Source organism: Rousettus aegyptiacus, unplaced genomic scaffold (assembly GCF_014176215.1).
Source record: "Rousettus aegyptiacus isolate mRouAeg1 unplaced genomic scaffold, mRouAeg1.p scaffold_m13_p_6, whole genome shotgun sequence".
In the NCBI taxonomy this organism is placed as follows: Eukaryota; Metazoa; Chordata; class Mammalia; order Chiroptera; family Pteropodidae; genus Rousettus; species Rousettus aegyptiacus.
The window spans coordinates 41,141,976-41,167,822 of record NW_023416309.1 but is presented as its reverse complement, the minus strand read 5'-3'; the positions used below and the strand labels follow the sequence as shown (position 1 = coordinate 41,167,822).

Below are 25,847 nucleotides of genomic sequence, written 5' to 3'. Positions count from 1 at the left end.
TTTCAACGTCTTACATTCACTTTTAGCTCTTCCAAAACAAATTTAAATTCCTTAAAACACCTAAGTTCATGAATCAAAACTTAGCTGTGACCCTCTGAAGGTGATGATGTCACAGGAACAGAAGATAACCCGCACAGCTATCTGCTTTCCCACAAAATAAAGTATGGAAAGAAGAAAACCAAAAGTAAATAAATCAAAGCTATGGGAATGTAGCTTCCTAAGTGAGAGCATCCCAGAAACCCGGGCCATTAAAAGACTGGCTATCCACAAGTCTGGGAGGATGACCTATTTTAACTCCCACACTGGGAAAGCCAAAATTATATCAAGCGACAGAATTCAATAGGATGAGATCTGTTTTCCCTTTCCTTACCTCCCATACTGCAGTGTTCTGGATTTGTTTGTATTTCTTTGTTTGTGGTTTCCACATTGCATGCAGTCCTTTGGCCAGACTTTGCTCCATCTAGTGGAAATACAAAGGATGGTCCAAAAAGGAGATGCCCACAGCCAGGCCTCAGCCTGTCTGTTGTATGCCATTAAGCAGAAAAGTCATCAAGACCGATGGCCATTGCTCCCTGTCACTCAGTGGCTGCTCTTACTGTCTCTGCAGTTGTAGTGGGATTGGTGGTCCTGGTGATATCCATAACTGGGGTTACGGGGTAAGAAATGAACCCATGTCACTGCACCACATGGATCCTGATGGTTGGTCCCTTATGAGTTAGTCCCGACAATTTAAGGCAGGAAAGAAAGAGGACCTCTCAGGCAAATGGATGGCCAGGAATTCAAAAGGCAGTTGGAATTTTGAATCCGAAGCCATCTAAGATAACCACAGTATCCATAAAGGGTCGCCAGCTAGTGTCCCAACATCCACCGTGAGCTATATCCTGGGGCCTGAAAGCGAAGGCTCTCCTCTAGACACAGACTCCCGGAGGTCCAAGAGAGCCAGCTTCCCCCGTGGTGACCTTGAGAACACCTAATGGTTTCTACAGGCTGAGAGTGTGTGAGAACAAACCAACGTTCATGAGGCCAAAGTGAGAATACAGCCAAGACTTGGAATGGGGAAAGGAAAAAGTTCTAAGAACATGACTCAGTTCAGTTTGATTATGGGACCACGGGGGATACTGAGAAAATAAAGTAACTGGCCATCAATTTCACTGGGCAAAAACAAACATACTCTTCAAATGGAATCCACAAGGGCAACCAAAGCAAGGGGAAAGAAAGTTCAAGATTGGGTGACTAAGGGAGGCTTACCTGCTTACTGAATCACAAACTAAAAAAATATGCTTCCTTTCAAAATGTTTGATGTTGGCTGACAAAGAAGAACTGACTGGTAACATATATCAACGAATCTGAGAGTAATCAAGATTCTGAATGTTAAAGCATTTAATTACACTTCATAACGCTATGCTCTCTCCTCATAGGAAGGCTGACCTCAAGCCCTGTGATAAGGAGCAAGAACCAGTGAGAAGCCAGGCTTTCTCCACCTTGGAACTGCTCACATTTGGGGCCCGACGACTTGCTGTGGGAGACTATCCTGAGCATTGTGGGATGCTGCAAAGAGTGAACATTTCAGTAAATGTTTGCTGAAATCTACTGAAAGGATTTATAGATGTTTAGCAGCATTCTTGGCCTTCACTCACTAGATGCCAACAGCATTCCCAAGTTGTAACAAACCAAAAAAGTTTCAGGACAGTGACAAATGTCCTCTGGAAGAGGCAAACTGTTCTCAACTGAGAATCACTACTCTAAACACATAGGTTCACCACGAAAAGTTACCTACATAGCTAAAAAATCACAGGGAATAAACTGAAACTGATTGAGAACAGAATCAACGAAGTCACTCTCAAATCTGTTTCTGAACCCAGTCTGGGAATTGACACCACCTTACCAACCACAATGCACTCTAAGAACCACCAACAATAATAGTAGTGATATCATTATATTTAATACCATTAAATATATTCTAAGAGTCTTACATATACTATGTCTTTTCACCTCACAACAAACCCATAAAGTGTGCACTATTTTTATTCCCATTTTACAGATGAGGTATGTAAGTCACTAAGAGGTTAAGTTATTTGCTCAAGAATAGTAAGTGGAAGAGTCAGGTTTCAAGCTAGGTGGTCTGCCCCCAGAACTCATTCATGACATCACTACTATGTGAGACTATGCTCCACCCCCATGCTAGAAAGCTGTTAGATCTGCATCTTCTAATATGTAGTCAGTAGTCACATGTAGCTATATCATTTAATTTAATTAAAATTAAATATTATACCACTTTGGAAAACAGTCTGGCAGTTTCTCAAAAGGTTACACAAAGCACTACCATATGACCCAGCAATTCCAGTGTTATACAACTGAATATTAATTGGCCAAAAAAATGAATGAAATACTGATACATACAATGATATACTGATCGATCAACAAGGATGACTCTTAAAAACATTATGCTAAGTGAAAGAAGCCTGTCACAAAGGACCACATAGTATACAATTCCAGAATAGGCAAATCCAGGGACAGAAAATAGATTAGTGGTTGAAGGCGGCTGGGGGAGGAAGGGATAGAATGGGGAGGGCCTGCTAATGGCAATATCATTTCTTTTGGGGGTGACGAAAATGTTCTGAAGTTAGATAGTGGTGATGGTCACACAATTTTGTGATTTACTAAAAAGCCACTCATGCACACTTTCAAAGGGTGAATCCTTTGACAGGTTAATTATATCTCCGAAAAGTTGACATAAAAAATTAAATGTCATGAAAAATTCAGTGCCTGTCATCCCAGCTGCATTTCAAGTGCTCGACAGCCACATGTGGCTAAGTGGCTACAAAAATAAATGGTGCAGATATTGATCACTTACGACAACACAGAAAGTTCTACTGGACGGCACTGCTTCAATGACCGGATAAAAGGCCTCCTTACCACCTAACCACAGTCCATCTTTCAAGTCTTACCTACTTTCACATTCCTCAACACACCCACACACGAAGCTTCCGCCACAGACTACATGCCACCTCCAAACGCTTGCTACATTTTTGCTTTCACGCGGCAATGGGCTTTCCTCACCTTCCTGGTTCACAGATAACCTACTTATCCTCATCAACCTTTAAAGTCAGCCCGAATGCCTCTTCCTCCATGAAACTTTCCCTAGACCCCCACCTTCCCCTGATCCTAGCAGAATCAGTTGCTCCCACTGGCCTTTGTTTGTATTTCCATTACAACATTGAGCCCTCTGGATTACAAATCATTGGGTGTGTTATCTGCCTTTCCTACAAGATTACCAGCTCCTTGAGGACAGGGATTCTGTTACTCATCTGAGGGTTCCCAATGCGATAACAGTTACAACAGTTACGGCCTGCTGCAAAAAAGCAGAACTTCCAGTAAATGTTTGCTGAATTCTACTGAAAGGATTTACAGAAACAGAAAGGTATCAATTTTGACAATTGCTCACTCTAGTGTGTAAAACAGACTGAGAAATGAGGGAGAGGGGATTAGAATCTAAAAGTTTCCTGTCCCGTTATTCTGTATTCTGTAAGGAGCGATGGCGATTGCACTGAAATGCCATTTTTAAGAAAGAAGAGTGAAGTAGGGCTTCTGGCTTGACCGCTGGGACAAGGAGGTGAGTAAAGGTGGGGGTGGGGAGCAAAGGGTATACTTAATTGAGGGATGTGCTATAAAAAGTAGCAGGAACTAGTGTCTCATCCAACTCCAAGTTTTAACTGTGGCAGAGGAAAGGTAAGGACTGCATCTCTAGAGATTTGTGTCCAGGCCACTGGCTGAGTCCCTTCATGGAAAAAAACTTTTCTACTAAAACTTTATGATAAATAATAGACAGAATAGAAAGAAACTATGTATCTCAATCATAATTTATTTGGAAGAGACAGATACCAAGGTCTTACTCTTTGGCAACATTACTGTTTTTTTTATTCCTTATGGATTCATAGAAACACACCTCAGTTGCAGTAACCAATAGGAGAGTTAAGTCTAAAATCCTAATTACAGAAAAGGTAATGAACCCTCCTGGGCCAAGATGGCAAGAAGCGGCTGTTCCAGTGCAGAGCTAGTAAGAAGGAAAGCAAGCCACCTAATGACATGTATGTCTAATATTAAATATGTGTGTGTGTGTGTGTGTGTGTGTGTGTGTGTAGGTTGTATTTGATAGAGCCATTTCAAGAAGAAAAATGCAATGAGGTATCCATAATTTCAATACGAAATGAGTACGGAGAGTCCTCAATTCAGAGTTAGCCGGAAACCATTTGTTAAAATAAGGACAGTTGAGTACCTACCTACCTATGAGTACATCCTATGCCAAAATAGTCTGTGAATTCTTTTTCTTTACAGATTTCAACAAAAAGCAAACCAAAAAACCAACTTGACTAAGTTGCGGTGGATTCAGTTAATAATTATATAATAACTACCATTCCGAAAGTCAAAATTCAAGACAAAAATCTCGCTATAGATTAGTACTCTCTGACAGAGACAAGGCTATGAGTTGAGGGTGGAAGTGTATGGGGGCAGGGGACAGAAAGAGGGAGACTACTCATTACAGAAACCTTCCCTTCTCTCCAGGAACTGTAACCATATAATAGCTGCTGGTCAATGCTCACATCCATTCAAATGGAACAAAGTACAAAAGCCACCCTGTTCCCAAAATAAGTGTTGGAAGTGCCAAAGAATAGATAAGGAAATGGCCTGTGATCAACAAACATTGAAATCCCCTCCCACATCTTCTCCCCACCTCCCAGGCTCGCACTTGTGGTAAAGGACCTCTGCTTGCCATCCTTCTTCTTGCTAAAGAAACAGATGTGTTTCCCACCATTGACTCGGAAGCCCACCACTGCTCTCCACTGGGATGACGCAGTCCCCAGGCCAGGGCACCCACCTCCAAAGGCTCCAAGTTTCCTAAATCAACCCTCCAGCAATATAATGTATTGTTTATTGGAAACAGCTTTTAGAAATACTTATGAAAATAGGTGCAAAGGAAAAGCCACAGTTTGTTCCATTATTTTGTTCTATTGGCATCTGTAATTTTTAACTTTACCAGTCCTAAGGGTTATAACTTTTCTAACAAAGAAAATTTATTTCTCCTGTCAGTTTATGATTTTAACTGGGAAAATAAAGAACCCCAACTAAACCTGAAACTGAAAGGTCCGGACCTAGAAAATGAAATACACAGGCCAGAAAATAAGCTCCATTCCTTTCTCACGTTATTTCTAATATACATACATATATTCGAGAGGAGGCACGGATACTTCAACAGACAAGTTATGGTATAGCCATACAATGGAAAACTGTTCATCCATAGAAAGGAACAAAGCACTGGTCCATGCCACAGTGAACCTCAAAAACATTATGCTAAGTGAAAGAAGCCAGAAACAAAAGATCACATATTGTAGGATTCCATTTCTATGAAATATCCTGAATAGGTAAATCTCTAGACACTGAAAGCAGACTGGTGGTTGCCGGTGGCTGGGGGAGGGGAGAACAGGGAAGAACTGCTTAATGGGTAGGGGGTTTCTTTTCCAGGTGATGAAAATGTTTTGGAACTAGATAGAGGTGGTGATTGCATAACATTGTGAATGTACTAAACACCAATGAATTGTTCTCTTTAAAATGGTTAAATGGTTTTAAATAGTTTGCTATGTGAATGTCATGTAATTTAAAAAATTAATTTTTAAAATAGAGGATACTAATGGGCAAAACGAAGATGCATATAGTACATGAAAAGGCACCCCAAAAACTCCTAGGGAAAAGATAAGTATTTTTGTTGGCACTTTGCTTCTACTCTTGATCACAAAAAGTTCAAGCACTAAGCTTGTACAGTCTCTGCCATCCTGCGGGGGGGGGGGGGGGGTGTGTGTGTGTGTGTGTGTGTTTCTGAAAAGACAGGGAAGTGAACAGAAAGTGAAGAAAATAGAATGGGCCTGGCCAAATGCAAGGGAAGGAGGGGCGATTCCCCCTACTGCACCCCACCCAACTTGGCACCAGGAGTAACGCTCCTATTAGGGTTTCGAAATGCCAGCAAGAGCTGGAATCAGCACAAGCCAGCTTCTTGCCTGGATAAAAGCAAGCCACCCAGCAAGAGCTGGGGTGCTCCATTTGCTGCCTGTACTGGCATCAGCATCACCCTTTGCTCAAAAGCCTTGAGCTGGCCCAGATCAGCATCAGTGACTGGCTCTCCCAGGCCAGCCAGCCTGGCAGTAAGAGCTTATTAGAGCTCAAATGGACCCTTCTCCTGAGGGGTCCCGGTCTACTTCATCCCACATGCCTTCCAACAGACTTGCCTCCAACCATGTAACTCCAACACCATTAAAAATGGTGCTCTCAGATTTTTTTCCTGTCCAGCCTGAAATAAATATCCTCTCAGCCCCTCCTCCCTCTCAGGCTAGCACAATAGTCCACGTACCCTAACCCGCACAGACGTGCACGCGGCATCGATACCTAGACTTGCTCCACCCGGGGACACAAAAGAACCCCCACTGCCCCAGGTTGGCACCACTATCCAGTCATGGTCATCCCTGCCCACCTGACCTAACTGCCATCCCAAAGCCCCCTCACTCGTCTGGCACTATCCATTTGCCACCTCCCTAACATCAAAACAGGTGTCCCTTAGCTAAACATCGACGCCCCCTTAGAGCCTATCCACTCCACGCATGGATGTTCCTCTTGGGATCCCTAGACTCTTGGCAACAACACTCCTTCAGCTTCCTTCAGCCAGGCGGCGACGCCATCTCCAGCCCCCTCTCCAGCCAGGCCTCGACGACCCCCAGGCCCCAGCCTGGCGCGGACGCCCTCTCCCCCTTACCTGCGGGGGTTCAGCCCTGGCTAACAGGGGGCTGGGCAGCGCCTGGAGGAGCAGGAGCGCCATGCCACCCAGGAGCCTTCTCCTCTCCATCCCCCTCCTGCTCCTGCTCCTCCGCCACGGCGCCGCCACCTCCCTCCTCCTCCCTCTCCTCCTCTTCCCTCTTCTTCCTTCTTTCCTTCTTTTCCTGTTTCACTCTCCCCTCCCGCTTCCGGCTCTGCTCCACCCCGCCCCTGCCTAAATACCCTCCCAGGTTCTCCAGTTCCAGAGTTTCATTGGCCTCTGCCCTTCATCCATTGATCAAAATAGCTGTCGATCAAATAGAAGTCCCGTCCCCGAGACAACAGATGACTTGATGGATCCAGCCAATGAAAAGTAGGAGGAAGCTGGGCTGTCTTGAGCGCTGCGAGGCGGTGTAAATACATCCTACCCCTAGAGAGTGGCGGAAGTGCCTCCAATTGGGGGTGGGGCCACCTAGAACGCGTGTATTAAATGTCACTTTGGATGCAGCCATCTTGAGTGTGGCGGAAGTAATATTTCCGCAGTTCAGCAAAAAGAGAAAGGGTATAGTGTTTCTAGAGGCTGTTGCCAAATAAGTTGGTGGGGTTTTTGTTTTGTTTTGTTTTTAAGAGGGTAACGCGGCGCTCCTAAGGAAGAAAACGACTGCAATCTAAAATCTTTTTATGTCTTATGTCTTGAAACAGCCTCACTACTTCTCCTGGTCTCCCACTGTCGTTATCAGTAGCTTAAGTCAATTTAAATTCCCAATTAAATAGTACCTTTACCCGAGGCACAGTGCTTTGTCACCCCAAGTTTCAGGGACACAATGCTACTGACTGTACCTTTGAAATAACTCTGAAGTCACTCCCATTTCTTCAATCCATGTTCTTATCTTTTGGCTAAATACAAATGGTCTCCCTGCTGCCCTGCCAGTTGCAGTTCTTCTCTCTTGAATTCTTTTCACACACCACAGCAAGGGTGCTCTACTACCAAAAAAAGAAAAAAAAAATCAATGTCCCATGACTTTTCTTCTTAAAATACTTAAACAACCTACAGGCTATATAATCCACATTTCTCAATATAGTCCTGTGTCTTGGTCCCTGCATTTTTTATCTCACTCTCTGCCACCCACACATTCTCCCACACATTTTGCTCACACTAAACACTTAAGAGATCCTTAGTGTGCTGTGCTATATAGTACACCTAACTTCATTTACATATTGCACATACAGTTCCATGTTTATAAACTCCTAGTTCACACCACCTTGTTTCTTCTGGATTCACATAACACTCTTCTCACAGTGTAATCTATATCTGCCTGGCTGACCTCTCCTACTAAATCTGCAGCTTTTTGTATGACATACCAGGTCTTACTCATTTTTTAAGAAATCACTACAACATCCTATACCCAGTCAGAACCCAATCATGACCTTAATCAATGTTTGGTAAAATAAATGAACAAATGAAGACCAATGGCAGAGAACCCAGCTGCCCATAGTTGCCAATTTCCTCTCAAAAACCTGCCGAAGAATTAAACAGTCTCACTCAACTTGTCCCATTGAGTCTACAAAAAGTTTGTTTTTGGCATAGTGGCAAAGCAGAAGGCAAGTGAGGGTGAAAAAGTTGGTTTTGCCCCAGCAATAAGAATTCCCATAGTTCTACCTCTCTCTTGATCCTGCTTCCCTGAGTGATGCAAAATGTGACAAGTGTTCTTGCCAATGCCAAGTTTATTAGAAATTCACCCCACAATCAAGCTTCCTAGGGGAGGAGAAAAGATTGAGTACTAAGCAAGGGCCCAATTATTTTCACAGAACAGAGTCTCAACCCTGGCCTTAAGGAATTATATTTCTTCCATATAAAGACTAGGTATCTTCATTAGGAAACTTTAGTGTGTCAATTTGGCAAGCACAGAGGATTTTATCCCAACTTCCCTTTCTCCTTTTACCTGAAAGCTCAAACTGAGCTATTGGACAGGACAGACACTAAACCCTGCAGTCTAGGCTACATTAGCACTGCCACACCAAGGCATTTTAGTTGCCCTAATCTTTCCACATCCCACAGGAGCCACCACAAAGAAAGCAGAGTCCTTACAAAATGGAGTTGAGATGTAGTTTTAGTGAACACTTTTTAAAGTGCCTCAGAACTATAGCCACTACGTACTCCAAACTTTTCCAAGAGTAATTGTCTATGAAGACAAGAAAAATGCCAGGAGGCTTAAGGAGCTGGGAAGGAAAGGGAAAGTTTGAATCTTGAAAGAACATCAGTATGGAACTGCTTCTCAGCTCTGGTGAGGTTTTTCCTATTTGCCTTTGGAAATGGGCAAAGCTGAAGCCAGATCTCCTATCCTAGAAAGCTAGCTCACAGATACAGACCTTTCTGTTCAGACACCAACTAAAATCAAATTGCACACGGTACAGCATGAACAAACTTTGAAAACATTATGCTAAGTGAAAGAAGCCAGACACAGGTCACATTCTGTGTGATTCCATTTACATGAAATGTCCGGAATAGGAAAATCTAGAGAGACAAAAAGTGGATTAGGGGTTATGAGGGGCAGTGGCTGGGGCGGGGACATAAGGGGAGTGACTGCTACTGCGTATAGTTTCCTTTGGAGGTAATTAGAATGTCCTGGAATTAAACAGTGATGATGGTCGCACAACTTTGTGAGTATACTAAAAATCACAAATTGTATGTACACTTTAAAAAGATAAATCTGTTATACAAACTATATATTAATTTTTAAAAAATAGGGGGGAAAATCAAATTACAGTCAGTTCTTTGACCTCAGGGAGACCCTCTCTTTAGAGCAGAGGTCCTTAGAGTGTGGTCCTCAGAGCAACAGAATCGCCATCACTGGAAAATTACCTTAAATGCAAATTCTTAAGCTCTACCTCAGACCTACATAATTGGACATTCTGGGGATGGGGCCCTCCAATCTGTTTTAACAAGCCTTCCAGGTGATCCTGATGCACATTTTTAAGAACGATTTCTCCAGGGGAAACTTTGCGTTAAGGGTCAGAGAATATTTTAGGCTTTGTAGACCACATACGTTGGGTCTCTGTCACATAGTGTTTTTATTTTACAACCCTTTAAAAATATAAAAACCATTCTTGTTTTCCAGGCTCATAAAAACAGGTAGCAGACAGATTTGGGCACTTGAGCCATGGTTTGCCAGCTCCTGCTTTGAGGCAACACAGCTCCCATTCTAAGAGACTTCTGCAGCGTCTGGCAAAGACAGGTGGATTTTTCCTCAGTAATAAGCAAAATGGCCGCCCAGCTTCAGACAGGCAGGTTCCTCTTAAGAGTTATATCCTTTTCCATGCCAAGGACAAAGTAAGGGCAGAACCTGCTTTTCATCCAGGCGTTATTAACTCAGTCTGCAGCTTGTTGTGCTATTTCAAGAAATTTATTCAATTCACAGCGATATCCTTTACATAGTCAGTAAATTCTACTTGGCAAAACTCATACAGACATCCACCACAGGTAAGCCCACACCAGTTCCCCAGAGAGCTTGAGAAATCACCTACAGCAGCCAAGTTGGGAAGGGCAGTGGCTCTGCTTTGTTGTGTGTCCTTTAAGGCTTTTTGGTCCTGGTTGATTTCTTCTTAGAGGAGTCCAAATAAAACTTCCTTTTCCTGGTTAGTACACACTAGTCTTTCTTTGGTGTTTAACCCAATGGGCTGAGGAAGGGAGGTAGCCAGGAAATTATACCCGTTAAGAAGTGCAGTTAAGGTTTACATACATCCTTTTTACTCACAGTTAGTGGAATTATCTTTTAAACACACAGAAGTGAAATTGGACACGGTCTCACAGCAGGATATCAAAGTTAGTGTCACTGGACAGGGCCTGAAGCGCTGTGGAACTCTGCTGAATCACACAATGACTTTTTTTGGCACAAAGAACTCCTGGGTGCCTGATAAACTCAAGGTTAGCAGTACTCCCAAAGACCCTTTCCAACTGGGGCACTGAGGAGGAGGACGAGGAAGAGTGGAGACAAGCCCCAAGGTGACGCCGACGAGGCCCTCCCTGTTCCTGAGTTGGCTAGAACTGCATGGATAAAGGTTCCATAGCTTGAGAGATGAGGAAGGGAAGAGGAAAGAAGGGTAGATGCTTTTTTGTCCCAGGAGCTCTTCCTCAATCCTGGCTAGCACCGGAAGCTAAAGATTTCCTGATTTTCCCAAATGTTTTGCTTGAGTGTCACCCTCATGTCCCACCAACTTCTCTCTGTAGGGGACTCGGCTCCTGGTCTCCAGGGGATGGGAGTTAAGCAGGGAGCCGACAGAAGACTTGGTCTTTCTCCCCTGGTTCACTTTCATCCCCTGGAGCCCGATAAACCAAGGGCCTGGGTTAAGAAGCAGGAGGCGCCCTCGCACCACCACCACACGCAGACCCACCCTGGCCTTCCGGCCCTGTTGGCAAAGAGGAACGAGGGCACAGGGCTACACAGCAGGTAAGGGGAAGCCTGGTGAATATGGGTATAGACCGGTCCTTGCTGGGGTAGGGCATTTAGAGACCCTTATTGAAGTAGACGTAAGGTACAAGTTCTCCGTACTTGGCCTTGATGGTGTCTTGGAGCTCTGGTTCCAGATAGGAGACTGGCAATTCGCTGAGAAGAGAGAAGGCAGTTATGAGCCTGCCACCTGGGTAGCAGCAGCGAATTTCTCGTAGATAAAGCCCAGCTCGAATGCCACCTCGAAGAAACCCTTCCCAATTTCTCCCTCAGAATTAGTAATGGCCTCTGCACACCACAATATGTTGCTTTTACCTCTATTCAGGCCTGATTTGGTTCTCTCGGCACTAAACTTCCATCTTCTCTACAAGATTACAAGCAAAGTTCTCAGAACACAGGGAATGTCCAGCAGAAGACTGCTGAGTTGACTACTAAGGGGAGACTGGCATCTTCTCAGTATACGTCCCAGCTACGCCTGGCCTCCTGGAGCTAGTCCTTCTCCCCACCCAAGTCTGACGCTTCTCTTCCCCTTCCCTTCCTCCCTTCTCTCCCCACCTCCCCTTCCATGACATGCAAGTGGAGAGGTCCAAGTCATCTGGCAAACATGAGCCCAAATCAGTACCTGTCCCCTTGTTCAGTCTCAAAGCCCAGCCAAGAGAGATGTATCTAAGAACCACCCAGCAGGGACAGTCTCTCGTTGTTTCCCCCACCTTCTCTGCAAGGCAGTTCCTGCTCCACTGGGAGGGAGCAATTCACCCCTCTGCCCCTTAGAATGTGCCTGGTTTCCATTCATATGGGCTTAAGAGGCCCGGAGTTAAGGCTGATGGGCACTTGTCCCTGGACAAATCCTGCCCCTCCTCCGCTCCTTCAGGACAGCAAGCAGGTCAGGGAGGGCAGGGACAGGACATCTGGCCAAACAAAGTAAGGCATGAACAGCTGATACCATTTCTGCGGGAAGAGCCCACATGCCACCGGCACCATGAAGATGAGGCTGAAAGGAAGGAGAAACCAACGTGTTAGGGGGCATCTCCCCATGGGCCCTCCCACACCCCATCCCTGAGCCCCTCGCAGAGGCCAGAGATGTCCCTTCACCTGGCCTGCTTCCCACAGCACTCTCTCCACCCCTTCTCCAGCCTCCCTGTGCGAGGACACTCATTCCGGCACAGGATAAAATCAGTCCCCTCAACCCCCCATCCACCCCTGTCATTCAAGAGGATGAAGAAGACAATGATGTCCCTGAGGAGTGCAAGCAGCAGGCCTAAGGACCACAGGCACCCGCTGATGTGTAGGGAAAGCAGCAAGGGGTGTGAACCCTAAGGTCCTGCTCCTCCATTCTGTGAACAGCTGGCTGTCAGAGAACAGTAAAGGGCGGGGTTTTGCAAACTTCGATGTGTGTACTGACAGCTCCAGGGGCTTGTAAAGATGCAGCCCTGATCCAGCAGGTCTGGGGAAGGGCTTGAGAGTCTTTATTTCTAACAAGTTCTCAGATGTGGGTCCAGGACCATGTCCTCCAGGAGCCTAACGGACCTGGGTTCATATCCCAGCTTTGCCACTTACTAAACAAGCAGTCTGGGGCACATTCTCTCTGAGGCAGCAGAGGGAGGACAAGAGTGTTTATTTTGCACGGTCACTGTGAAGACCCGATGAGATAACACATGTACAGCACACAGTCCCTGGTAACCGCTCATTCAGTGGTAACTCAATCAGCAGAAGAGAGCATAGCATATTAGACTGCCGAGGACCAATCGCGGCTCCAGCAATCACCAGCTATGTACCCTGGGGCAAGTTTCTTCATCTCTCTAAGCCTCGGTTTCTTTTTTTGTAGAAGGAGGTGATGACAGTATAGATACCTCCAGGGCTGAGGTTATCAAGTGAAATTATAGATGTGAAGCATTGGCACAGAGGGCACTTTCAGTAAATGATAGTTGTTGTCACTGTCATTATTAGCCTTGTAGCCTTGTGAAACACAATTAAGAGTAGGACATGTCCAGCCAATGGCAGGTACCTGAGATGCTGCCATGACATGGGTGTTGTCCTCCGGGGCCAGGCTGGGACACTTGACAATCCCAGGCTGCCTCATCATTTTTGTCTCTTCATTTATTTTATCTATTTATCTATCTACTTGTTTTATTGAAACATGATTGACTTATAACACTGTACAAGTTTAAGATGTACGTGTGGATTTGATATATTTATATATTGCAATGACACCTCTATCGTGTCAAATAATTATCATTTCTTTTTTGTGGTAAGATTGTCTCATCGTCATTGTCTCTTCTCAAGGCCTGAAGTCACAGGGGAGATCTTGGGACAGGAGGGCACCCAAGCACTCTGCTTCCCATGCGGTTGTGTGCATGAAGACTAGCCAGCCCGGCGCCCTCCAAAAAGATGGAGTGAGAGCTCTCCAGATGGGCCACAGGTGTTCTGAGCCTGGGTACCTTGGAAGTCAGGTAAAGGAGTCCAACAGGGGTGAAACAGGAAGACAGATCTTGGGTGCCTCAGCCACCGGAGAACCCAAACCAAGAAAATACATTACTCACAAGCACCCACACAGCGTAACCTGCAATGGCGCGTGCAGGACCTTGACCTTCTGCATAAAAACAAAAGACAGACCCACATGGGACTTATATATCTTAAGGTGAACCCCACGCCTGCCCTGCCACTGATCAGCCAGCTAGACACCCACAGGTATGCACTGCTTGCTCTGAAGGAGATAAGGGGCTCTACTTGCTCTTCACAGACAAGACTGAGCAACCGGCTGTGGTGTCTATAAGTGCACAGCCAAGGCATGGGCCCTTCGTGGGTGAGATGAAGGCTGGCAGCTAGAGGGAAGGTGATCAGGAGCTCCTGCGTGTGGTTGGGGGACTCCAGGCAGGGAAGAGGTGAAAGGGAACACCACTCACCTTCATGAAATGCAGCTTCTCCAGCCTTTCCATGATGACCGGCAGCAAGACTGAAAGAGACCAGCAAGAAGCTAGGAAGACCTATAAGATTCTCCCGAAAACCCCTTCCCTGAGTCAGATCAGGGACTAAATGATTCCTCCTCTCTCCCCAGAAGTTCCAGGGGGGTTATTTCCTCTACTACGGTCTGCCCACACCCTGCACTGTGTTTAGCATGTTGAAAGTACTTAAGAAAAATTTGTTGACTGAAAAGAACTTTCTCCTCCAAATCTCTGATTAACTGATATTTTAGGAACTACAGCATGGTTCTTGCATGGCTTTTCAGCACTCAAGCAAACCAGCTGAAGAAACATGGCTGTGGAGGCTGGGGTCCCACCTCCCACCCAAAAGCTGAGTGTGGCTGAGGCCTCCACTCAGGCACCCCCAGGATGGGAAGACTTCTCCATCTTACTCATGCCAGGGGCTGCCATGGTGATCCGAGAAATAACCACTTGGGTGATGCCGATGGCTGCAGCTCTCTGAGGGCAGAAAAGAGTAAATTGTCAGAAATGACCTTATCCTGTATCCATGGGCTGCACCAGAGGGCTGGGTCAGGGTCATTGCCAAGTCTGAGCTGCTAAAGAGGAAGGGATGGAACCTGCCAGAGGCTGAGTGACCTCACCAGACCTCTCCCACCCTGACAGAGTTTTATGGCTTCAGAACCAGAAATGATGGAGAAAGGACATGAGAAATGTCCTAATCAGGGAAAGGTAGAAAAAAATCAATGGGAATGAGAATGGAATCAGGGGTATCCTATAATGGAGCCTAGGCCTCCTCACCACTATGGACAGGATGGAGCATGAGAAGGAATTCCCTGCTCCCACCCAGAGGGACGCCTCTGCTCACCCTGGAATGACCAATTTCATTTTGGTTCACGTCTTTCACGCAGATGCCATGGATGAGTTCCCTAAACAGAGACAGGAGTTGCTGGACTTGGGAAAAGAGTGCTAGAAGCCTGCCAGTGACGTGTCACACCTGGGGACCAAGGGCTCTCGAGTTCTAGGAAGCCACCTCCTGCAGCGTGGCCCTGTGATCATCCTTCTGCGCTCCAATGAGGGCTATCTCAGAAGTGACCTAGGACGGTAGCTAAGAGAGCTAGCCCTACACACCCAGACCGCCTAGGTTGAATCCTGAAACTACAGAGTATGTGTCTCCTCTCGAGTCCTCTAAAGACTCAGTTTTCCTCATCTGCAACATGGGGATAATCATGGCACCCACTTCATAGGATTTGGTGAGGATTAAACAGGATAATGCCTGCAACGTGCTTTCTTAGTCCAGTGCCTGACACAGAGTGACCACACCATAAACAGTAGTTGCTTTGGCTATTATACTCAGGCCAGTTCTTGACAGCACTCAGCCCAAGACCAGGTAGATGGCTGGGACACATTCAATTGTTGGGAAGGAGGAAATGGATGGCGGAGGGAAAGAGGAGAGGAGCAATGTGTATGCACAACTATTCTGGTAGTGTGCTCTTTCTGCAAGGGTGATAAATTTCCATTTACTAGTAGTCCCAAGAAAATGTGGCTTGTAGATATTAGTGATGATGATGGTGAGGATGACAACAGTAGCAATAACAGCTAACACTTATGTTGCATTTGTTACATTCCAGATACAATTTTGAGGGCTTTGCATGTATTACATCATCGAATCTTGTAACAGAGGAATGTCTATGCTTTCTTCTGTTAAGTAATAAGAATGTGAGACACAATGGGTTTTTCCTTTTACCTTTCTTGTTGCAAAGCTTAAAGCCGGGGTGCCTACTCCTCTGGGTTCTTTCAAAGTTTCTTGCTTCTGTTCTATCTTTGGACACCTCGCTCTGATACATTTTATTCTGTAAGCCATTCCCGGGGCTTTGGAAGTAGGCAGAGTTCATAACTTAAATACAGTTGCAGTTGAAAGGACTTGATCTAGTATAAAACCCCACAGGTCCACCCAATCACCCTCCATTCCACGCCACCCAAAAAATGACTCCCACAACACTCATTATAGATTAAAATGAGTTACCCGCCCCTCGTGTGGCCAACAATGCTGGAGTAGCCAACCCTCAGAGACCCTACAGAGGTACAGCCCGGCCGACTTCCCCACACCCACCTCAGCCCGAAGCAGTCACCCACTGCCTTGGTTTTTTGCCTTGGTTTCCCTGCTGACCTCATGGCTTGTAGGTAGGAAAAGGGACCCCTGTACTCACTGCTGTCTCATCATTGGGATGTTGACACAGTTAGCAGCAGCCACGGCAGCAAAAGGCACCCAGCGGCTCACCAGGGGCGGAGCTCTCTGTTGTGGTAAGGGAACAACGGGAGTTATTCAGGCTCCCTGCAAGATGGGCGTAGAGGGGCTTAAGGAAAGAAATCATATCTCGTTACTGCCACACATCGACACCCACCTGGGAACCCAAACTCCCTCAAAAGCCAGAAAAGACCAACGTGGGGACGGCCCCTATGTATTTCCCACCCATGACTTGGTTGGGCTCTGGTCATACCCAGCTCACCTAGACTGGGGAAATGCCTAGTTTTCGCTAAGACTTTGCTGCCCCCTTGTGGCCACCCAGCCCACAGCAGCCCAGACAGTACCTTTGTTAACATGTTCATGCCCACAGCAGTGGCCACTGCAGTGGTTGTGGCTGTGATGTAGGAAAGGGCCATCTGCCTAGTGGAGGAGAGAGACGCTTGGGAGTAGAGAGTCCTGATAGCTCAGCCCTAATGACCCATGGCCTGAGTGAGAAATTCTGGAAATGAGGCTCATGTCTGAGAAGCTCATGTAATCTGTCACCAGCGTCATCTTGTGACCTCTCCAAACTCACGATGCTCTAGCCCCCTGGGCCTCCTTTCAGTATTTTAAACATGCCCAGCTTTTTCCACTTCAGAACCTCTGCACATTCCTGCTCCCCACCTGGGGAATCCTTCCCTGGGTTTTTTTTTGTTTTGTTTTTTGTTTTTTGTTTTTTTTCCAGAACTCAGCTGAAATGTCAGCTGTACAGAAGGACCTCCCTGACCAGCCTATTTACATAGACACCTCTCTGCTGTTCTCCATCTTGTCACCTGTTTATTTCCTTAATGGCAGCAATCACAATCTGAGATTATTGCGATCATTTCCTTAAAAGACCTTAAACTCTGCAAGAAGAGGGACCACACATCTTACGCAAATATATCCCCAGCACCTAGAACCATGCCTGGCACATAAGACACACTCAAGAACTATTTCTACAATGAGTGTAGGAAAAAAGTCTATAGAATTAATACATTTTGAATTGGTCTAGAAAGAAGATGCTCTCTAGTCAGCCTAAGAAAATACTTCCAAACCCAGAAAAGGGAGACTTGGTTACAAGCCCAGGGCAAGCGCTACCCAGGGAGGACTGACCACCCAGGAACCTTTTAGAAGGGCTGTTCCCTCAGAGACAAAAAGATAGCCACCTGCTCCAGACCCACATGGACAGTCCGGGGTTCAGGTCTCCTACCTGATTGACGTGGGAGAAGCTGCATTCCTGTTGGTGTAGTTGACCAAGGCATTGAAGGACTGGTTCACCCACTGCCAGAAGACGACCGCCGGCATCGTCCTACCAGCAAGGGAGGCCCGGTGAGGAGAGGATAGAAGGGTGGGCTTGGTGTACATCAGCAAACCACATTACCTGCTGTTTCCCTGGGCTTTTGCACAGGCTCACCCCTCTGCCTGGAATACACACGCATGCATGCACACACATACACTCCGTTCCATATGTGGTTAAATCCTGCTCTGTTGAAAGGTCATGTCCTCCTTGGAACCTGCCTGACCCTTGCCCTGCCCTTCCTGAGGCACAGTCATTCCATGTCCCCTGGTCCCACAACCCCATATTCTCACCTCAACCTACTACTTAGCAAACTGGGCTGTAACTGTTTACTTCTTGGTCACTTCAACAAAACTAGAAGCTCCTTGAGAGAGGGACTAAAGTCTTTATATTCTCAACACCTGCCCCAAGGTTTGACTCAATAACTAGACAAATGAATGCATGAGGGCGGGAAGAGGAAAGAAGGAAGAGGGGAAGGGAGAGGAGTCCTACATCTAGCAGCTACAAAGTTTATTCTCTCCCAACTGGGCTGAAAGGGTTTTCCTAATTTTTTACTGAGATATTACATTACAAAAATATATTTAATTCATTGTTAAAGAAGCATTTATTAAAGAAAGAAATAGAATAGCTTATTTGTTGAGAGTTCTAAAAAGGACTGCATCGGTTAAAATCCAGGCACCCATATACTTTGGCTGTGTGAACTTGGGCAAATTATATAACCTATCTAGAACCTCACTTCCTTATATATAAAATGGAGATGATAACAGTACTCTCTGTAGGATTGTCAAGGATATTAAATGAGGCAATACATGGAAAGAATTTAGCATGGTGGCTGGTATCTGGTAAGGGATCAATAAGATGGCCATTATTATGATCGCAATATGGCTCCCTGACTAGCAGATCCAAGCAGCTACGCCCCCCACTTCCTTGCTCCTGGGTCCCACCTGTAGAACTGGAGCATGAAGCCCGTGATGATCATACCACCAGGGACCTGAAAGGACATCCGTCCAATGATGTTCATCTTCTCCCCAGTGTCAGGGTGGAAGGCCGAGTCATAGAGCTTCTTGGCATACAGCAGCTGCTCCACTTGGGTAGCTGGGGGCACAATCCCCATCCTGCCACAGGACAACAGGCAGAGTTACCTCCCTGCCCCCCAACCCTGAGTCATCCTTCTCTCCTTTCTTCCTCCTTCCTGAGACCTCTGCCTATTTCCTCCTCTTTAGTTTGCATCTCCTCTCTAAGGGACCCACCAATGCTGCCCCGGGGCTTCCAGCCCCCTCCCATAACCGCTCACCTGCTCTTCTCCACCATTGCCTTGGCCCAGTCCAGCTCCCACTCTGGTACCAGGACAGTGCGGGGGTCTGTGATATTGAAAAAGTGCTTCACCCGCCCCAAGAAGGTGCGCTGGTCCCAACGGGGAGCATCGATGTTAAAGTGAGACAGGTCAGCCTCCATCTCGTTCGCACACAACTGTGGACTTAAGGAATACAGGGAAAATGAGGACCGTCGCCCAAATCAAAGCCTGCCCTGAGCACTTCCCACTGTGACAGACTGCCTGCTTTCACCATTAATTGGCCTCATCAAACCCCGTTTAGGAAGGCCTCAGTCAACGGTCACCAAATTGAGCAACTGGGTACCAACACGTGTTTCCTGAGTGCCTACTGGTGGCCAGCCTTGTGCTTGATCATGCTTTCGGGGAGACTGAAAAAGGGACAACACAGTGCCTGTCCTTGAGGAGATGAGTCTGTGTGGGGAACAAGACCCTACCGGTGGAATAGTATATAATATTTACGGCAACAATAATATAGGAAGAGGCGGGGGGTGGGGTACCGGGGGAACCTAGTAATCAAAGGGGACTTCCCAGGAGAGGACTGTGAGTGAGGCGCTGGCAGACAGAAGAGATTTATCTGAGGGAGGCAGAAGGCATGGGGTCACACTGACGGCAGAAAGGATCACGACCATGACACGATGCCTTCGCCATTTTGGTGTCTGTGTTTGTGGCGCACGCCAGCCCTGTGAGAGATCCCGGTCCACGGCTATGTGCGAGGTACCACACCTGCCCTCAACGAGTTTCAGAACAGAAGATAAACACGCAAGGAGATCGACAAGGACGGCAGTGGGAACAATGCTGCTGACGGACACCGGGAGCAGTGGAAAGCCAGAGACGAGGCGTCTGGAACTGAGACGACCGTATCTCCCAGTTTGCCTGGGACTGTTCGCCTGGGGTCATTATCACAGCGCTCCCCTTACTCTCAGAAGTCTCCCAATTTGGATGATAAGTGACATGATCACCTTATCTAAAATGGATGAGGGATTCTGAACACACTTCGTAAGTACAAGAAATAAACGATGTTTTGCAGCATGTGTACAAGTGAGGTAGAAGAGCAGTATCCCAGGCGTAAAGAGGAGCCAGCACCGCGAGCACACGGCGCATGTGCGGATGATGGTAACAGGTCACACTACCGAGCTGGTCTACGCTAGACACTTTGTTTAGTGCCTGACGTGCATGTTCTGAATCCATCTTCACCATAACCCTGTAAGATAATCTTTAATGTAATCCCATTTTATGGATGAGAAAACCAAGGCGCAGATAAGGAACTTTACACCAAGTCACACGAGCATTAGCCGGTGGCAGAGCCGGGATTTTAATTCAGCCTGATTTACTTCAGAACTCTCGTCTATAATGGGGTTCTGGAATCCATGACTCGAAAAGCTAAAGCAGGTCCAACATGGAAGGAGCTTGGACATTGTCACTCCTGTCTTCAAAATAAGAAAAAAGCTGAACAGACTTCAAATCAACAACTCTTCCAAAACTCATCAGAGAATTGAGGGGAAACCACCACCTCCAAATCTGGAGAGACAGGTAGATAGGTACAGAGAATTAGAGCTTATCGGGAGCAGAAGCCCTCCGCGGCAAGTACCATGGAAAATTTAAATTGTTATTGACAAATTGCTGGGAGCCCAGTGTGGACAAATGGAGACTGAATTTTGAGTGAGGGTAGGTGAGGTAGGTAGGCACCACTGTTTTGTGAGTTTTACCTCCTGGAGTCTACTAGGTTCTTTAGGTGAAGATCAGAAAAGAATCCTCTGTTGCTTCTGACAGAGAGATGGGAAAAAGTAGCCCTTTTGAAGTATACCCAGAACCCTCTGTCCTTAACAAGGCCTGCCCGCAAAGGAAACTTTTACTGGAACCTAATTGACTTGGGGGAAGGGAAATGCTCAACTCCAGCCCCTTCTAGCCTTCCTGTCCTATCTGAAGGGAGTGAGGGGAAACTGAGAAGCACTTGTGACGGTCCAGAGGTGCAAGCTTACTCAAAGACTGAGACCTGATCATAGGACTATCGAAATGCAAGTCTCAGACCTTATTTAAGAAGAAATTTCTAGAAACCCAAAGATAGAATGGGAAACAAAAACAAAGATACCAGAGGAAATTTTAGCTTTTGCCAACTACAGATGCAGCAGATAGGAAACACAGCCTAGCTCCTTGCCAAATAAACATAAAACCTCATATATATCATACCTGACTTTAAGTTTGTAAAGACAGAGCAAGTATCAGAACCAGATGATAGAGATTTTGGAATTAATAAACTGAGAACTTCAAATAACTATAATTAATATGCTAAGGATGCTAAAGGGAAGGTGGACAACATGCAAGAACAAATGGATAATGTAAGCAGGGAGATAAAAACTCTAAGAAAGGATCAAAAAGAAATGTTAGAAATAAAAAATATTGTAACAGAAATGAAGAAGAGTGCCTTCGATGGGCTCATCGGTAGACTGGACATGCCTGAGGAAAGAATTAGTGTGCTTGAATATGTGTTGATAGAAAATTTCCAAACTGAAAAGAGACAAGAGAAATAAAAAGCAGAATAGAATAGCCAAGAACTTTGGGATGATTACAAAAGGTGTATCATATATGTAATGGGAATGCCAGGAGGAGTAGAGAGAAAAGAAGAAATATTTGAAGAATTACTGAGTATTTTCCAAAATTAATGACAGATACCAAACCACAGATCCAAGAGGCTCAGAGAACACCAAGCACAATAAATGCCAAAAAATCTACACCTAGGCATAAGTGTAGATTCAAGCTGCAGAAAATCAAGACAAAGAAAATCCAGAAAGAAGCCAGAGGGGGGTAAAAAACACCTACTTAAAGGACAGCAAAGATAAAAAATTACATCGGACTTCTCTTCAGAAACTACACAAGCAAGAGCAGAGTGAAATATTTAAAGTGTTGAAAGGAAAAAAACCCCATCAAACTAGAATTCTACATCCAGCAAAATGATCCTTTAAAAAAAAGATGAAGAAATAAAGACTTTCTCAAACAAAACCTGAAGGAATTTATCACCAAGAGGCATGACTTGAAAGATATCAAAAGAAGTTCTTCGGAGAAAAAGAAATATAGATCATGAACTCTGACCTACATAAAGAGTCTGAAAAAGGATTAAATGAAGGTAAGATAAAATCATTATTTTTCTTACTCTAATTGTTAACAGTTAACAGATAACAGTTTATTCAAAATAATAATAGCAACAATGTATTCAGTGGTTATATCTGTGGATGAGTAAAATGAATGACAGCAACAATATAAAGAATGAGAGGAACTGGGAATACTGTTGTAAAGTACTTACTTATACTATCAGTGAAGTGGTATAGCATTATCTGACAGTGGACTTGAATTAGTTGTAAATGTATATGGCAAACTCTAGGGCAACTGGTATATAAGTTTTCAAAAGTATAACCAATATGCTGAGAGGAGAGAAAATGGAGTCATACAAAAAGCTAAGGCTTTTGAACTTTTAACTGAAAATTTCAGGATGCCATTAAAAGATTTTAAGAGTGGCAAGATCATTTGTGTAGTTTAGAAAGAACAATCTGGGCAATCATATGATAATGGATCACAAGAGGCAGAGAGACCAGCTGGAAGGGAACCCCAATAATCCAGGCAAGAGGTGGGTCTCAAATGAACCCAGACACACCGAACACAGAGAGAGCCCAAAAGGACAGAACCTTTTAAAGCAGCAGAATCTGAGGATTCACTAAGTGATTGGGTACAGGAGGAATATTCTATCAGTCAGGGCTCAACCAGAGAAGCAGAATAGGTAGGAAATATATATATTTATGTGCATGTATGTATGTGTGTGTGTGTGTATGTTGTATGTGTATATGTATGTGTGTATATATATCTCTGTGTGTATATATGCATATATTTATCCTTTACATACACACACACACACACACATATATATATGATATTGATAAAAAACTGATTTTGTACAAGGAATTAGCTAATTGGCTTATGTAACAGTTATGTAAGTGCCCTGAGTCCAGCAGGGCAGGCAGACAGGAAGGGCCAGTCCTGGGGGAAAGGAGGGCCATGCAGGTCCAGCTGTGACTGGAGTCTCTAACCACAGTGGGGGCCTGGTCCTCTTTTAAAGAGATTCCATCTGACCAAGTCAGGCTACTCGTGAAGGATAATTTCCCTTTACATTAACTCAAAGCTAACCCATTAGAGACTTTACTTACATTTACAAGTCCCTTCACTACAACCCTTAGTGTTTGATGGACTAACTGGCAGAAGGTGTGTGAATGATTCAAAATGGCTGCTTGTCCCTTGTAGCCCGCTGTAAACATACCAGAGACAGGGTTCTGGGAAGTTCTGTTTGGCCTAGCCAAACTGGCACATCACAGATTTCTAAAGGGATAGCTTGGGTTTCTGACATGGGCAATAACGTGCTGAGACACAGAATATAGGAAAATAGGCTTTAAAGGAAGAAACAGTGAGTTTGACTTTTCACATGTTGAATTTCAAGTGCCATGGGACTTTCTTAAATGTAATAGGTTGACACTTGTCCCAGGTCCTTTGCAAATGTCATTTCCTGTCCAGAATGCTATTTCTTCCCCTCTTCACTAAATAACACCTCTTTATTTTTTTTTTGTACTCATCTTTTTTTTTTTTTTTAGGAATAATTTTTTGGATTTAACTTATACTTTCTAATACTAGATCATTTGTCTTTTTTCTTGGAAGACTCACCATAACTAGGGATTTTCCATACATAGAAAATTACATTGACTGTCAACTCTAATTGAAAAATAAAAATTAAAAAAATAATAATAAACACTGTAAAAAGAAAAAAAAGGAAATTACAAGTCTGTAGGCACAGCTTGAGCACCACAGAGGCCATGAGAAAGCTCCGGGCTCTGCCCTCCAGGGACTTGGCCACCTGCAAGCATGAACCAGGAGCAGGAGAGGAGAAAGATTTCATCTCCCCTGACTCCAAAGGAACCTCTAAACTGTTGGCCTGGCCACCAGATCACATGCTGCCTTGGTTTACAGAGCTCCATGTTTGTATCCCTTGGTAACAGCCCAGCAGAGCAAAATACTACGGCTCTCCTTCAATACGCGCGCGCGCGCGCACACACACACACACACACACACACACACACTTAATTCTTGGCCATCTTGCTCCCCGCCTACCCAACATTGGAAAGTCCTCTGCCTTTCCAAATGGAAGCTCTCCTACCCTAAAGGCGTAATAATCATTTGCTAAATTATGCAAGAATCTTGCCTTCATTACCGAGGTCAGAATAGAAACATCCAACTCCCTGTCTTATGTAAAAGACAACAACAAAAAAAATCTAAATTCTATGTCTGGAACATCTCCCTCCACATCACTGCCCCACAATTCCGTGACCCCTTTGGCCAATTCAGCCCTTAAATTCCATACTCCATAGCATCCTGTCATCCCTGGCAACATGCTGGGCTTTTGTAATTGTCACTTTCTTGTTATTTACAGTTATTTGTGTAAAGTCTGCCTTCCCTAACAGACTGTAAGGTTCATGCTGTATCTCCCATCTGCCCTCTAAAGACACTTACTGCCTGCCTGAAATGCATTCCAACTTATCTTTGGGTTCTCCTGGCATCAAGGATATCATTTCTTTTAAATCAAACTCAGAACCTTCCTTGGTTATAAAAGAGCAGGCTTTCTTTCATGAAGTGGAAATTGCCTGCTCTGCCTATACTGCATCCTATCTGGTCTCTATATATTATTTTAGTTACTCTCCTTCATCCCACATAAGCCACATCTAGTACTACCAAAAAGGCCACTATCACGTCCAAGGTGGCCCCACCAATAAAAGAATATGGTTCCACTACTGGAAACAGGTAGGGATATGGAGAGCAAAGAATGATTGAACAATAACTCCCTTTCCTTCTAGGATTAGAGAATGCCACAGCTCATCCTAAAGGACAATAGGAATCCAAGATCTCAGTTTATAGTAGAGGAAACTAATGCCTAGAAAGATTCACATCAATTAAGCCGCGATAGTGAACATCTGCAGCAAACATAGCCCTCCGTTTGATCTGACAATAGCCAGGGCCTTACTTTCCCAAGGTCACAAAGTTTAGGGTCATCTAGATAGGTTCACTATCCACTACAGGTTACTTGAGAGAAAGAGAGAGGGGATGGGGTGGGAGGGAGAAAGGAAGAAAAACGAAATAACCTACTATGTCTCCTGAAGCAATGCTCTTCTTATCAGAGAGATCTGATTTTCCCTAGCAAACATGTCAGAGCTCAGAGAACAGACTTCCACACTTCCTCTGGGATATCCTCTTGCAAGGGAGGGGAAGGACCCAAACTATATACCCAGGTAGAGAGAGAAACAAAATATTATTGCTGGTACTCACATCACAGGAGAATGAAAGCAACCAAAGACTTAGGGCAGACACAAAGACTACTGGGATGGCGAGGGTTGGTATCAAGGCTGCCTAGGACAAGTTGGAGAATGAGAATAATAATTAAACAAGCAGGACTAAGTACATGCTTACGTATACTCACGCGACTCCAAGGCAACAACTAGGAAAGGGAAGTGTGCCTCGCCTTTCTCACAAAAGAACCAACAGGCTAGAGATGGGCTGATTGTAGGAGTTATGCTCTAACTGAACCATTCATTTTGCACCTCCTTAGTCAAGGTTCTTAGATGAGTTTTCTCTCCAAGGATCTGAAGCAAGCATACAGGTAGCAGTTTTAAAAAATACTTTAGTTGAATATATAAATAGTTAATGATCATTCAAGTCCACGGGCAGCCCCAGGCCGCTCCTCTTGCCACGTGGGTTCAGC

At 45.0% G+C, this 25,847-nt stretch overlaps 2 protein-coding genes across 7 annotated transcripts in view; both read right to left on the bottom strand.

The window, feature by feature from the left end:
* WBP1L (WW domain binding protein 1 like) overlaps positions 1 to 7,017 on the bottom strand; it is a 57,440-nt gene extending 50,423 nt beyond the window's left edge. Inside the window, exons 1-2 of one of the 2 annotated variants that reach the window (XM_036222184.1) lie at positions 6,800 to 6,968; positions 371 to 460 (exon numbers count right to left, since the gene is read on the bottom strand). In XM_036222184.1, coding sequence (XP_036078077.1) covers positions 371 to 460; positions 6,800 to 6,889 — 180 coding nt within the window. In that variant the 5' untranslated portion in view covers positions 6,890 to 6,968. Of the gene's footprint in view, positions 1 to 370; positions 461 to 6,799 lie in introns of both variants that reach the window. The other variant, XM_016154505.2, reaches the window with a different exon arrangement.
* A 3,169-nt stretch (positions 7,018 to 10,186) lies between these two features.
* Positions 10,187 to 25,364, bottom strand: SFXN2 (sideroflexin 2). Of its 5 annotated transcripts, none has more exons than XM_036222599.1 (12): positions 25,235 to 25,363; positions 19,022 to 19,204; positions 18,672 to 18,842; positions 17,641 to 17,739; positions 16,757 to 16,832; positions 16,375 to 16,460; positions 15,912 to 16,036; positions 14,599 to 14,665; positions 14,150 to 14,199; positions 13,787 to 13,836; positions 12,190 to 12,237; positions 10,187 to 11,402 (listed from the first exon to the last, which is right to left on the bottom strand). In XM_036222599.1, the coding sequence occupies exons 1-12, from the start codon at positions 25,291 to 25,293 to the stop codon at positions 11,313 to 11,315; spliced, it is 1,104 nt and encodes a 367-aa protein (XP_036078492.1). In that variant the 5' UTR covers positions 25,294 to 25,363; the 3' UTR covers positions 10,187 to 11,312. The 5 variants fall into 5 exon arrangements, 4 of the variants coding, with proteins under 4 accessions (XP_036078492.1, XP_016009996.1, XP_036078491.1 ...); XM_016154510.2 differs by lacking the exon at positions 15,912 to 16,036 and adding an exon at positions 15,033 to 15,093 and having other exon boundaries at positions 25,235 to 25,361; XM_036222598.1 differs by lacking the exon at positions 13,787 to 13,836.
* Between the last annotated feature and the right edge of the window lie 483 nt (positions 25,365 to 25,847).